Raw genomic sequence first — 14,799 nt, forward strand, 5'->3', positions numbered from 1 at the left:
TCAATAAAATTGTGATGAGATCCGTGTGCGGATGTAAAGGAGCAGGCGTGCAACTCAAACAGCATATTATTTTTGCGAGCGCTTTCACAGCAGTCACGCACAGAAATGATATGCTTGCGCGAGCAATATTGTATGCTGCGAGGAGAAACCAACTTTTGAGCGTGAGCAGAATCTCACCCTAACTTTAACCTGCCATAACCTTCAACCCAGTCGCCATTGTAAGCTTACATATAATTGGTTGCAAATCTCCTCATTTATGATTGGCCGTTGTCATGGCACTGAAGTAAACAAGAAAAGACGAATAAGATCTGTTAAATGTCATTGTTAATTTTATTTGAGCAAAAAGTTGATGTGCACTATGTGAATTAATGAACAAAAAAATGTTTGCCTGCCCCCCATGTGATGTCGATTCTGACGTCAAGTCGGGAAGTCTAATTCTTTTCCGAGTTCCAAGTTGTTGTTCCGACTTTTCCGAAACTCGTTTTTCCGATGTGTCCGACACCACATGAATGCAACAAAACACCACAGAAGAAGTAAGTATGTGACGTTATATGAAAACAAGCTATTCAGTAAGCCAATCATAAATGAGGAGATTTGTAACCAATTATAGGAGACACAATAAACATGATCAATAAACTAATATCACCCAGGTCCGTAACAGACATAAAAGAGCATATTTTTTTTATAATATAAGATAAGATAAAACTTTATTAATCCCCAAGGAAATGATTAAGCCAGGTTGCTCCAAATGTCTTTTTCTATTTGCCAATGGGTTGGTTGGAAGCAATGGAGCCCCCGCTGGCTGCGGCCAGGACCAGGATCCGGCACCATGAGGTAACTTCAAGCACAAGAAAAACAGAAAAACACATTTGCAGGATCATACTTCAGTTTATCTTAGTTAAGAAAAAACAGTGAGTAAGAAAAAGAAAGTTAGTCAGTGAGCAAACAACGCAATATATCAAAGAAAGTAAAAAATAAAAGACTAAGAATAACACGGAGCCCAAGAGAACAGATGGAGGTTGGAGAAAAACATAAAAATGTATTTGATTTGGTTGGGCCCCTTGAACACTTGGACTCCTGTGCTTATTCAGCAGTTTATTAATGTCAACACAAAAGCCATTTTCACTTACACTCACTCAACTGATTTTATAAGGATTAGAGCTGATGCAATGAAATCCACCTATCATCCAATTTTACACATAAACAAAAGTCAAGAATTGTTTCCACATGCAGTCAGACCCTGGTGCGTTATCTTTATTGTCCTTTCATCATTTTTATCTCCATTTTTTGTATTATCTGCTCCAGCAAAAAAAAAAATTGCAAGGATCAAATCTCAGCTCTATCAACATCCATTTTTCTGTTCCACTCTGTGCATGAGAACACACACATACACACAGACCATGTAGCAGACATGCACCCAGGGTGGCGTCTCATTCCTGTGGCTGATGAAAGCAGGCATGATGGGAGTGAGGCATGTAATGTGATTTATAGAGCCGGGCTCACTTTTCAAATTCAATCAGGAACTTTGATTACTGATGAAAATTTGAGACAGGAAATCGCTTTGATAGCAAACTAAAACCTCATGAGACAAGAAAAAGCACTGATGTGTGCATTTGTGTGTGCGTGTTTGTGGACCAAAAACCCCGAGCCTGTCTGAAGTTGGCCATGTTTGATTAGAGAGGATAAACACGATGCAATCAAGAGGGACAAAAAACAGGAACATTAACCAACGACTGATAAAATCTTTCCTCTGGTTTGGAGTTTATCTCTTCTCCATTTTTGATACCTGAACTACCTCCTCGCTCACAGACGAGGATCTGGCATGGGCTCACAATGCATTATGCAATGCACACACACACACACACACACACACACACACACACACACACACACACACACACACACACACACACACACACACACACATATGGCTGACCCTGCAGAGGTCACAGTGGATCTATGGCTGGTTTGGTCTCCTGTGTTATTTTAATGTCTGCTGTTGCACATAAGGGGACACTCAAACCATCACCTGACAGCATGACAGAGGGGCCCAATTACCATTCCCATAGGACATTGTGTGTGTTTATGTGTGTGTGTGTCTCATAGAGACAATGTCCTGGGATAAGGAACATATAGAAAGGCAGACAAAAAGGATGAGATCAGAGTGCTTGTGCATGTATGTGATACAAACATGACAGCCTCATCAGTCACCAATGGCCTTTTAAAGTGTTTTCCATAGGGACACCTGACCTTTTCACATGATGCCAATAGCGGCTGCATGATGAATCAATTGCCTAAGCCTTTGACTCCAAGTAGCCTCCATGTTAGCCAAAGCAAATACGTGAGCTGACATTCTCCCCACGGTGACACCTGGAGACAAAAACCTGAAGATATGGATCGGCCTTTAATGGTGAAGAGAAACCAGTAAAGACAGAATACAGCAATGGGCCAAGAGAAGACAATGCCTGTGCAAAAAGTCTTTTTGGAGGGAAGGATTTATTGACAGGAGGGAAGTCAGTAGATGAAGGTGCAGTTGAGGTTGAGGTTAAAAAAAAACCAAACTAGCTACAACTATTCTGTCTGTCTTCAAAGGATGGATGGGTAACAGGATACATGCTCAAGACCAGCAGAAAGACTAAGAGGAGCACAGTAGAAGGAGATAGATACTGAGGAAATGGAGAACCGGGCTTGAATATTTTGTACGTCCAGGGTTGTGTATGTGTGTGTGTGTGGGAAAGAGAGACAAAGTGAGCAAGCGATGGGGGAATATGGACCCTAATATGATGGGCTAAATGAGGTGTAATGGCAGTAACATAGAGTGACAGCAACTGGGCCAGTGCATTAAGGGGTTAACCAAGGCCAGGAGTCGCTGACCTTCTCCCTCCCACGGGACAGAATTATCCCTCAGTGAGGAACACACGCACTCACACACACACACACACACACACACACACACACACACACACACACACACACACACACACACACACTCACTCACTCACTCACACACTCACACACTCACACACACACACACACACACACACACACACACACACACACACACACACACACTCTCACACACACACACACAAACTGATAATGAAGATGTGGTTGCAGGAATGGCCATTTTTTACCATTCAAGAATGTTATGATGGGAATTTCACCACCGCTATCACCATTAGAGCAGAGCTGGGGACAAATGAGACTCCCTGTATTTCCTAGTCATGCACTGATTTTCTGCAACAGTGGTCAGACTCTTTCACCAAAACAAAATTTGATACCTTCAGGCTTTGTTACACAGCAAAGAAAATAATTAAGCAAGAGGGCTTCATAACACTTTCATGGAAAGACTCTTTGAAATTTTATTCTGTCCTATTCTTCCTCTCCTAAAGTAATTTCACTGTGGAATTGAGCAAATGAATAATTTTTTTTTGCGTGTGTGTCTGTATGTGTTTGTGTGTGTGTACACGTGTAAAAGAAAAAGGCAGAGAATGTGTGAAAGAAAAATACACCGCAGGCTTCAGGTGAGAAATTAGAAATATTAGCATATTTATTACAGCAACATGAAAGACATTAGAATGCCTACACCCTTTACAACAAGCAACGCAGAGGAAACTGGCATGGGGACAAATAAGCATTGTACGGTGGCCAAAGAAAGAGGAGAGAGAGAAAGAGAGAGCCTCCACGGAGAATCACTCGTACATTTACAACACAGATCTCTGGTGGGGAATGGAGGACAAACACTGGAATTTTGAATCAAGCAAACCAACCCACATAACTGACCTTTAAAGGGTGATTAGTGACACAAATCGTTGAAAGTGTGGGTATGATTTCTTCTTAAAATTTCTTAAGTGGGAGTGATTAATAAGCTTCCGTTAGAAGAGGACATTGTCATTTTTCTAATCCAGACAGACCATGAGGAACCTTGCACGTGAAATTTGTCACCACAAATCGTTTAAAATCATAAGCTAACCACCACACCGTATTCCGCATATCATTCTGATCAACGAATATCTTCCAAGACAAATAAATAAGAACAATTCTGTTAATTTCTATAACAACTACTTCAAATCATGAGCTTCATCACACATTTTCAGAACAAAATGTCTCTTCAGTTCAGAGAAATCAAAGTGAAAGTGCTGTTGGATGGGGTCTCTAGGATGTAACAAAACCAGGGTGTCAATGTGAGATCATCTTAAGAACACAGATAAATACTACCTGTACATACACTTTACTCTTAATATCGCCTCTATAGGGCAACAGAAAATAACAATAGCTCAGTAAATAAGGCATCTAAAAGGCCAGCGGTCAAAGGTTGTCCGCTAGAGTGAAGTCATAGAGTTAGCATGAGTAGAACGTACCGACAATACCAGACACTAAGGATCGCTTTTGTATTTTTATGTGTTGCATATCTAACAAAACAGCAGTGGTTTAGAAACTGTTTTTAATCTCTTGTTTTGTTGTTGTACAAAGGTGTATTGCTGTTTAACATATCTTTATATTTTACGCCAGTATTTTACAAACTTTGAAACAATAGGACGGACAAACCATAAATTAAAAGCCTCGTTCTTCTTCCCCAAGTGACAGAACACTAAACCCAGCAGTGACTGATGCTATGCTTGTCGAGCTCTCTATTCCAGAGGTTCCTATAATATTCAGTGAATGTCAATATTTGTGTACTGATCAAAACCCCTTGTGTCACATAAACCCTATTTAATGGTACGGCGCACATGGGGGCGAGTAGCATGAAAGGACAAGACGGCTTTTGTTTCAGCTACAGCAAAGGAAGGGGGTTAGCTGTCAAGGACTGTCAAGCATTAAGGCTTGACAGTCATTGATATGATTTTTAATTAACGTTAGCTTTATTTAAGAGAGGCTATGATTCTATAATCACTGCCTGTGGTTTTAAAGCATTACTGCTGGGCAGTTGATGTTGATAATAAAGGGCTGAGGATTGTTGTAAAAGTAGTTCAATAGGCGGTGAGATGTTGCTGCTTGGGAGATGAGGTCGATCACAGAATCGAGCAGCAACACAGTTCATAAAACAAGCAAAGCAGAAACGTAAGATGTACGCTGAAGCGTTGAGTGTTTTTCTGTATGTCTTTCAACATTTCAGTCAATGTCACCAAGTGTTGACGCAGAAATGTGTCTATGTTGCTGATTCTGATCATTTGATTTATAGTTCAGTCGCAGATCACCTGACAAATTTCTTAATACTTTTCGAACAATTCAATTCTTAATGTTGCTTGAAAATCTGATAACAACAAAGAGTGGCTTCAACACATTAGGGAAATACAACACAGTATTCCTGTATCCTCCCTCACCAAATGTGTGTCCTTAACCTTTCAGGTGATTATTAGCCCAACATGCTAACTAGTGCAGTTAATATTCAAACTGACAAACCCATGATTGGGGGAGGGGGGGGGGGCTTAGTGTAAGGTCAACTTCTTCTTTCCATTCCTTTATCCATTTTTACAGTTTGTGTTGTAGTCTGACGCAGGATTAGAAAGTGCATGTAACCACTGGTCTGGAGAGGTTTGCAAATGAGAGTATCTGTAACAAAGGTCCATTCCACTCATTCTAACCCTATGGTATAAACCGCAGTCACTGTCACCTGCCAATCAAAGCCAAAGCTTTGCACCATGCTACATTCCTTTGTTTAGACCAAATCACCTCTCTTCACTTTTCTCCTGTTCGACCCGCCCCTAAACGAGTTCTTCAGAAATTACTTTTCACAAAAAAAGTACATCATAGTCATCATCGTTATCATTACAAACATTCTAACATTGGAAATCAACACTGTACATATTTTACACTATAATACAATCATATATACTGTACTATATGCCACGTTGGTCCTATAGAGTACCACATATATTAAAACTGAGTTTGAGAAAAACACTAAAGCAGGTTCAGTGCCATTGATGCAGTGCTTACAGAGAGGGTTTCATCATTTCGACCTCTGTAATTAATGTGAAAAGCAGCGAGTGAATACAAACAAACCAATGGATTTGCTTTTTGCTGTAAACATTTCTTCTAAATATCTCATGGGTACCTGTTTGAAAGTAAGGATGCTTGAAATAGGTTTGCATGACTGATAAAAAGAAGGTGAGACAGTACAATACACATCAGTTATCTTTTAAAAGTGAAATTTAACCATCTGAAAATCAACACTGTATATTTCATCTTGGCAAAAAGGGTCCATTCCGATGCTCCTTTTCATGAAGCAGACTATTTGGGAAAAATACTGTGATCACTACGACTGGTCTTGTGTTACATCCAAGCCTTAGGAATGGATAAAAGGAAAGAGCATAGTAAGACTTTTAATACTGCCCAACATGTCAAGGTAATTGTACATGGCACAACACTGGAAAACCAATTTACATGTTCTTAATAGTACCTCTCTGGCACCGCCTTTGCTCTACGCAAAACACCTGAACTTTCTTAACACACCTGAAACATAGGAAGGCAAACTCTAGGGTTTTAAAATCCCCAACAACATCATACTGCAACAGCTGATTTAGTAAATGCTGCTTTGTAAAGACAGTCAGTTATGGAAGATTAAAAGTCTATTGTGCTGTTTCTGTGCACTCTGTTAAAACTGAAGTGCAAGCAGACTAGCATAACGTGCACTAGGGTTGCTGTGGAAGTGTGTCTGACTGTAGTGGCTCGGGAAGCCCTTGTCCTGGTCAAATATAGCAAGCAAAGCTAGCAAAATCTACATCCCTGTCTATCTCTAAAGGTCCATTTTCCTGTTCCCCTCACGCCACACATTCATGTCAACCAGACTCTGGCTCATTCATTGGCTCTCTGTATCTAGAGAGCATCTAAAGGGGCCACATGTACTGGGTAATAACTCCTTTTTAGGTTGAGCGTTAAACAAACCTCACCAACAATACAAACGTTAGGTCCATCTCTACGGTTGTGGGACACACAGCCCATATAAACATATATCTACACATATACATATCCTCTGACCCTTTTTAAACTCTTCAAGGTGAAAATTAGAAATGGAAACAAAATGACAGTAAAAACCAACTGTACACTTCACAGACAGTGATGATAATTATATTCTTATTACTTTTTTGTCATTTCATTAGTTAAAAATCTTTTTTTTTTCTTGAGCTCATATGATGTGAAATGGTCGGGGCTTTGTTGCGTCGTAATGGTGGCTGTGTTGCTGGGATTCTGAGTGCTGAAGCCGGTAGTGCCCATCGAATCAAGGATGGGAAGAATGGTGAAACTGCGAGAAAGTAGTGAAGGAGTCAAGCGTCTATGTTGTCTCCATCTGAGTGTGTGTCAAAATCAAAGTCAGGCCAGAGTACAGAGTATCCATTAAAACTCCATTTCAGAGGGGAAACTCTTCACAGGAGCATCCATTTTGGCTCTGTCCCACCGTGTGTTTATGTGGAAACTGTTATACTTGGATGTGCGTCCCCTGGGTCTGCAGGCTCTGCACACTGGACAAAATCTTCTTCTGATGGCCGGCCAGATTTACACCCATTTTAGCCAATTCACTGCAAGAAAAAAAGAGAAAAAAAGAAAAAGATAATTTTCAATGACACTTTTAGAAAGAGAAAATCTTCTTTGTCCTTTAAATGCCAAGCAGCTGCTGAGTTCTCTGGTCTAAGATACTTTAAATCCCCTTCTTTAATTTCAAATGACACTCAAGCGGAGGAAAATTCTCCTCTACTGACTGTGTTGACCTTTTGAGTGTTTGATTTAGCCGGGATGAGTCACCAGCATTTTGTACCTGACACTGATGTAGAGGATTGAGTCCAAGCTGACATATCCAGCACTGGCAAAATTCTCCTTATACTGGCCCATCTTGATGGCCTCCAACCACTCGTCCACTGTGCTCACACTCAACTCTGGGGTGGACGGGTCCTCCCTGCTGAGATATAAAGCACACTCACAACTCAGTGAAAGGTTGTCCTGCTGAGTGGCTAAAAAAACTATCCCTGAAGGTCAGTTATTTTAACTTGGGAAAACATTTCTAAGTCTCACTCTTGTTAAGGCATTCGAATTAATTAAAACTGTTAGCAGCACACTTAAAGAGCTACTTGATACTCTTTCATGGTGATGCTTCTGCATTCAGTCGGAAAGAAATTGTTTAGCAAAAACCCCAACCTGACATCTCAAATCCACTGTGAACTTAAACTCTCAGCTTGAAAACTAGCCATTAGTGGATAAGTATGATTAATGACTGCTCCTCTCACTGCTCCCTTGTACACAGACTCACAGCTTTACTTATGAAACCCTTTTGACTTGTTTTCTTGCTTCCTAACATAATAAACAGCTTTGTGTTTATTAATTTGCATGCTCAGACTCACTAAAACCCTGCATGCAGCAGGATTAATTAAATCTGCACTTGCATACAATTTACACAAATTGTACAGTCATGTGCTGTTTCTGCATCCACTCAAGCCTTCGTCAATAATGCATAATGTTTAACACTCGTCTTTTGGTATACAATGTGTAGGCACTCATTAGTGGCTCTTTTTAAGCTTCTGCTTGTTTTTTTTTCTCTGGTAAGAATGTTTTCTGTCAGCTTAAAGAGGGGCAACAACTTAATCGGTTCCACACACATTCACAATGTGTATCTATACTAGTCTCCCTGTAAACATCAGCTAGCTGCTTCAAAATGAAATAGTACATGTAAAAATGATGACATTTCAAGGACAATACAATGAAAGTGAATGGGGGACAATAGATAAGCCAGCTCACAACCTTGCATTCATATCTGTTCAGTGACAAATATTACTTTGCTGAAAAAAAGATAAGAAATGATGTGACTGCTGGGGAAAAAAACCTTTCCAACTTTTCTTTTTCAAACTTCCAAAGTTTTGGAAAATGGAGATCTTAAGCAGTGATTATGGCTTAAACGCATGCAACTTCCTATAATCTACTCCAGGTATCTTTAGACTTTCGGATGTGAAAAGTGTTGAAATCACAGCTTTGTGTTCGAACTTTCTCTCACTGACCATGCTGAGCTGTTAGCCAGCTCTCTGAGGCTGGCTGGGTTTCTGATGAGCTTGTCCAGGATTCCGACAATCTGTCCAAACTTTGGCCTCTCGCTGCGTCCCTTTTCCCAGCAGTCCAGCATGAGCTGATGCAACACCACGGGACAGTCCATCGGCGCGGGCAGACGGTAGCCCTCATCTATTGCTTTGATGACCTGCAGTGAGAGAGGGCCAAATATCAAGTTCTGAAATTGATACAAGAAGGAAACGTTTCATTTTGTAACTACAGATTGAAAAAAATGACACCCTTGGCCTCTTTTGCAGTAAATTAATCATAATGTTCTTGTGACTCACATCCTGGTTGGACATCTCCCAGTAAGGTCTCTCTCCGTATGAAATCACCTCCCACATGACGATACCGTAGCTCCACACATCGCTGGCTGAGGTGAACTTCCTGTAGGCTATTGCCTCTGGAGCTGTCCATCTGATGGGGATCTTTCCTCCCTAGAGATGGTTCAGAACACAGTCAACACATTCTAGATGTACTAAATATATATCAGCCTGAACTACATGTTTACCCCGTCAAATGATGTAAATATTTAAGGATTTTATAATATGTTTGCAGCTATGCGCTGTATAAATTTAGGCTGAAAAAAAGAAATTAGAAGCTGGTAGCTGCAGACAACTCAGCCTCTGAGAACAGCAGTTGAGATTATACAACTTCTCACAACAGCACTCCTCTCTAATGTGCTCACAACATACTTTGGCACCAGTGTTTGTTCTTACATTGACTTTCTTTTGCCTTCAATTTCATCTTCCATGCTGCTCCTGCCTTTGTTGTGATGCACAGATCAAAAGGATTCAATAAAGCTCACTGTATGGGTGCAAAAGGATGTAAGACACCCCGCCCCTACTCTCTCGCTCTCTCTCTCTCTCTCTCTCTCTCTCTCTCTCTCTCTCTCTCTCTCTCTCTTTGTCTTCAACACACACTGTACCTCTATAGGGCTTGCTTCAGCTTTTTAACATGCGGGAGCTGCCTCTGCACCACCTAGCATTCCCCATCTCTGCTTGGTCAAAGTCAAATAAAAGACAAAGCTGCCAAGTGACTCTGTACTTTTGTTCCTGCAGCCCCCTGTCCACCCCACCCCCCCCTTTTTTTTTTCTCTTAACTGCTCTCACTGGATCCTCCCCCTGCCTTCCCTTATTCTCTCTCCCCCGTCTCCCTGCCTCCCTCGATCAGACGTATTTGATACCCACTCTTCTTTGCTATCTCCGCCTCGCCCTCCTGCACCCCCCTTCCTCCATGCCTGCAGCTCTCCATCTACGTCTCCTGACATCAGTGGAAGTGTGTGTGTGATTGCAATAGAGCAGTCAGCGGCTGATACACTCCTCCCAGGGCAATGCTAATGCCATATTAAAAATAACATCCCCAACACTTCCTATGAATATGAATAATGCCGTCTCCTTGTGGGCATTTCAGTCGAGTAACTCGGCAGTGGTTTAACTCACTGATGTTTGAGTTTCTTCATTCTCTCTGAGCTCTGTGGGGGAATGGTTTGCTAGTAAAACGAAGATTAGAATTTATATAGTCAAAAATATAAAGACGAGGGAGTTTGTATGCATTAACACCATGTGCACATCACATTTTGTGAATTTTATGGCCATTTCATGACACCGTTCTGCAACTTTATACAACACTTCAACTTTAAAAGCAGACAAAACTAAAAGTTGATGTAATTCAGTTTCAGAGTCTTGTCTTTGTCATTAGAGAGTCAATTTAAAGATATTGAGAGGCGGTAATTACTGGCCTACTCAGTGTCTGTAGCAGCAAATAAGACTAGATGCTCCATCAGGCAACTGATAAAAGCATCGGTTTTACATTTCTGTTTGTTCTTTTCATGAGCAAGGTGTTTTATACATTCATTTTGAGTCGGTCAAATATTATGCAAAATACACTTTCCCATGTTTTATGCACACTTATACGATATGTGTCCCTAGCCTGTCTACACCCCACAATAATGAGTAGAGTTCATCCTCCCTCTTTTGCCTGCTCCACTTTTCAGAAAATGTGTGCTCAAGCAGGCGGATTGGAGATTTTCCCTTTGTGACATCAGTGGAGTGGATTTTAAGCAAGAAATGTTTTAGGAGCTATTAGACTTTTTTTTTAAACTGGTTGAAAAGGAGTATAATAAGCAACCTTTTAGGTTTCATTCATTGTAATGCTATTTTAATTCTCGCACTTCTCACTCATTGCAGATGTCATGACTTTACAGAGGATGCTTTTAATTGACGATGATTGCTATGTGTGTCAAATGTCGCACATAGTTCCTTTAACTGATCCTCTTTCTTTGTGTCAGTATTTAGGTCTTGAATTGAAGATTTTTAGGCTATTTGAGTGTTTTGGTTTTGTGTGAATGGTTGTAAAATCTTAAACAAAAACAAATTGACTCAAGTATTGGGGAGTTAGGATAAAAACATGTTTTTAAATGTGGTAAAATAACTTGTTTACCAATCTTCAGCTGCTACTTAGCTTTCTGTGCAGAGGGTCTGCCTGTCTGTCTGATCAGGTCCAAATTTAGGATGTGCTCTTTTTATGCTCAAGTTGATTTGGAACTTGTTTCCAATTGCCTTAACAGCCTTTCCAAATCAATACTCTTTTTTTGAAAGTTATTTAATGTACGTTGGTTTCGCTGTTGGACTGAGTTTATAATGTAGAGAAGTGAGTGATTGAATGAACTGTAGCAGCAGTAACATTTATGCATCCTGGGAGAGTTTGTCTTACCCTCGTAGTGTACGCAGCCTCTGGGTCGTCCTCCAGAACACGACTCAGGCCAAAGTCTGACACCTTACACACCAGGTTGCTGTTGACCAGGATGTTTCGAGCTGCCAGGTCTCTGTGAACGTAGCTCATGTCCGACAAGTACTTCATACCTGAGGCGATGCCACGCAGCATGCCGACCAGCTGGATCACTGTGAACTGGCCGTCATGTTTCTGGAGAAGAGAGACAAGGAGAAAGATGAATTAACACACGGAAGAGAGTGTAAAAGCTGCAGCAGGGAGGTAGAGTGATTACAGCAGGTTCATTCAACGACCTCAGCAGGAAACAACGGTTCAATCCAGGATTCAAGAAGCTGTAATGTCAGCATTCTGCACATATGAAGTCCCTGATCAAGCCTGAACCCCTTCCGGCTTGTGTTAACCCTGCGTATTGACCTCTCTCTGGAGGGCCGGCAAGTTAAAGATGAATTTCTTCACCCCTGGATCAATAGAGGCTCAGAAAAAAAACCTATTTGCAGAGGATTGGATCTGACAGAGAAGACAAAACTTTACTCTCTAACACTGACCGTGTGCCCGAGCAGAGCTCACTGGATTTCAGATTTGAGCTGCGTTTGGCACAGACAAAGCCTGTTGATCGATGACAGTCCAGCTCACCTTACTTTGCCAATTATTTCTGCCCTGGGCCAATGGTCCCCGTTAAAAAGCCATCCATGTTATCAGTCAACCTCTCCCCTTTATATCATCTCTCCTTCCCTCTGTCTCTTTGTTCTGTCCATCCATCTCAGTCTCTGTCTCAGGGAGAGAGAGAGAGAGAACTGTGTGTGTTACTTTGTTCCAGTCTCCATCTATCTATCCGTCTTCCTTCATCTTTCTGCGTCTGTGAGCCGTTTCTCGTTCGTCCCCTCTCTCCCTCTCTCTCTCTCTCTCTCCCTCGGCAGCTGTGGAGTAAGTTAATTAGCCGGTGGTTTTGTGAGATGCTGATTGATTGGACTGTCTAACAAACCTACAGACTTCCTCTATCAATCTGCCCACCACACCGCATTGCCAGGAAGAAGGGAGGAAGGCTGGGCAGGGCAGGGAAAGAGAGAGAAGAGACCAATGCAGGGCAGAGGTTCGACAAGGAGATGAAGGAGACGGATGAGGAAGGTGAAGCTGGAAAACTAGACTATTTGGCAAAACCAAGATGTATTTAAGGTTTTCTCTTGAAAACTGAAAGGAGAAATGGAATCTAGGGAAAGAAGAGCGTCTCCAACTGAGCAGTGGTTTTGTCATTTCTGATGGACGGTTGCTTAATAAATGGTCGGCATAATTAAAGACACATGGATGCCAGGAGCACGACGAGCTGTAAAAACCCATAAAAGAGATCCTGTAATTATATTGGGCTGCAATGGACGCTCTTTACGAGCCTCATTGCAATACATACTGTAACACACAGAAGTGTGGCTTTTTATATTTGTGTTCCGGGACTTTATGCCATTTTTTTTATGTCGGATTTCATTTCAGTTTGCGTCAGTGTTGCTGATGGGATTGGTGTCTGTTTAGTGACGGGCCTATCATCACAGGCTTAATGGCTTAGGAGCAGTGCAGTGATTTTACTGGCTGACAAACAACTCTGAATATGAATCAGGGGGACTTTAAAATGTGAGGCTCACCACAGCTGCAACAAGCTATTCATCTGGCTCTGTGCATGAAACCTAATCTCACATGTTCACTACTTCTGGCATGCAGTTTGAATGAAGAGAAATTAATCAAATTGTACAGCATTATGAGCTTTTCTTCAATCATACTTCTGATTGAAATTGCTTTCAAACCTTCTGTCAATTTTGAACAGAAAGATTCAGTTTTCCTTAATAAGCTTGATGTTTCTGTTTGGTTCTGATATGTTGCAGAAGATGTCACAAAGGACTCTTTAAATAACATCAATTTGTGAAATGACAAACTGAGTGACCCTTCAATAACAAAGCAAATCCTCCACAGCCTTGAATCAAGTTTTAAAATCTGTTCACTGATAAGATATTTTGTCTTGAGTAATATCTGCTTTTCAGGACTTATTTTAGTAGTTCTCTGTCATCGGCCTAAACTCTTAGTTCCATCAACGCTTTACAAACAGTAATTTGTTCAACCATTCCCTCGCCACAATAAGGGTTTCTTCGAACAACCTTACTACATTTGTCTCTGTTAGTCTAGGTGAAGCTTATTTCCTTTGAATCCCTTTGGCATTTTGGAGGGGATTTTCTATGTTTGTCTTTGTCGCAGTCTTGACATTTAAATGGGAAATGGATTTGAGCTTTTAAAGTGCTTTTCTAGTCATTGCAGATTTTCTAGACTACTCAAAGCACTGTTACACCGCAGGTCACACCTACCCATTCACACACTGATGGCAGAGGCTACTATTTAAAGTGTCCATCAGTATTAACTTATCCGATTTATACAAATTAATACGCCGCAGCTGAAGTAGCGGGAGCAACTTGGGGTTCAGCGTCTTGCCCAAGGACACATCGGACATGTGGCTGCAGGAGCTGGGGCTCGAACCCCTGACCTTCTGGTTGGGACTCATCCGACTTTACCACTGAGCCACCGCTGCCCACAATTGTTTTTTTCTTTTAGCAATCATAAACCTTTTATATATTTTTACATTACATGTAAAGTGAACTACTTATTTTTAACCCCAGACAGAACAAATGTTGCACTGAAGCAATACACTTTCTTTGTTTTATTGTCCATTTGTCAGCAGTCTTCACTGATCCAGCTCTGGGTTATGGACACTAAGTGCATTTCATAAAGCCAGTATCAAAACATCATGTGGTTAAAAAGTGTGTTTGTAAGTGTGTGTCCATATTTGGTCAATTACAAGGGCTCAAAAATGTCATTGTGCTGTCTTGTTACAGTCATACATATTACTCTCTGTGAATCCTGGCTATGGAAAATGTAAACAAAGAAAAATTCTGCGTGTGTGCCAACTATCCTGCGGCAGTGTTTTCAAGCATTTAAGACTACTATAGAAAGAATCGATTGTGCTGCTGAGAGTCGATCTTATTAGTATGAATTTCAGTCTGT

General features: G+C 41.1%; 1 protein-coding gene across 2 annotated transcripts in view; it reads right to left on the reverse strand.

The window, feature by feature from the left end:
- Positions 1 to 5,432: 5,432 nt before the first annotated feature.
- Positions 5,433 to 14,799, reverse strand: part of epha4b (eph receptor A4b) — an 88,796-nt gene continuing 79,429 nt past the window's right edge. Inside the window, exons 15-19 of one of the 2 annotated variants that reach the window (XM_061044419.1) lie at positions 11,746 to 11,955; positions 9,318 to 9,467; positions 8,985 to 9,178; positions 7,754 to 7,894; positions 5,433 to 7,517 (exon numbers count right to left, since the gene is read on the reverse strand). In XM_061044419.1, coding sequence (XP_060900402.1) covers positions 7,418 to 7,517; positions 7,754 to 7,894; positions 8,985 to 9,178; positions 9,318 to 9,467; positions 11,746 to 11,955 — 795 coding nt within the window. In that variant the 3' untranslated portion in view covers positions 5,433 to 7,417. The remainder of the gene's footprint in view (positions 7,518 to 7,753; positions 7,895 to 8,984; positions 9,179 to 9,317; positions 9,468 to 11,745; positions 11,956 to 14,799) is intronic. The other variant, XM_061044421.1, reaches the window with a different exon arrangement.

This window comes from Labrus mixtus, chromosome 8 (assembly GCF_963584025.1).
Source record: "Labrus mixtus chromosome 8, fLabMix1.1, whole genome shotgun sequence".
Classification (NCBI taxonomy): Eukaryota; Metazoa; Chordata; class Actinopteri; order Labriformes; family Labridae; genus Labrus; species Labrus mixtus.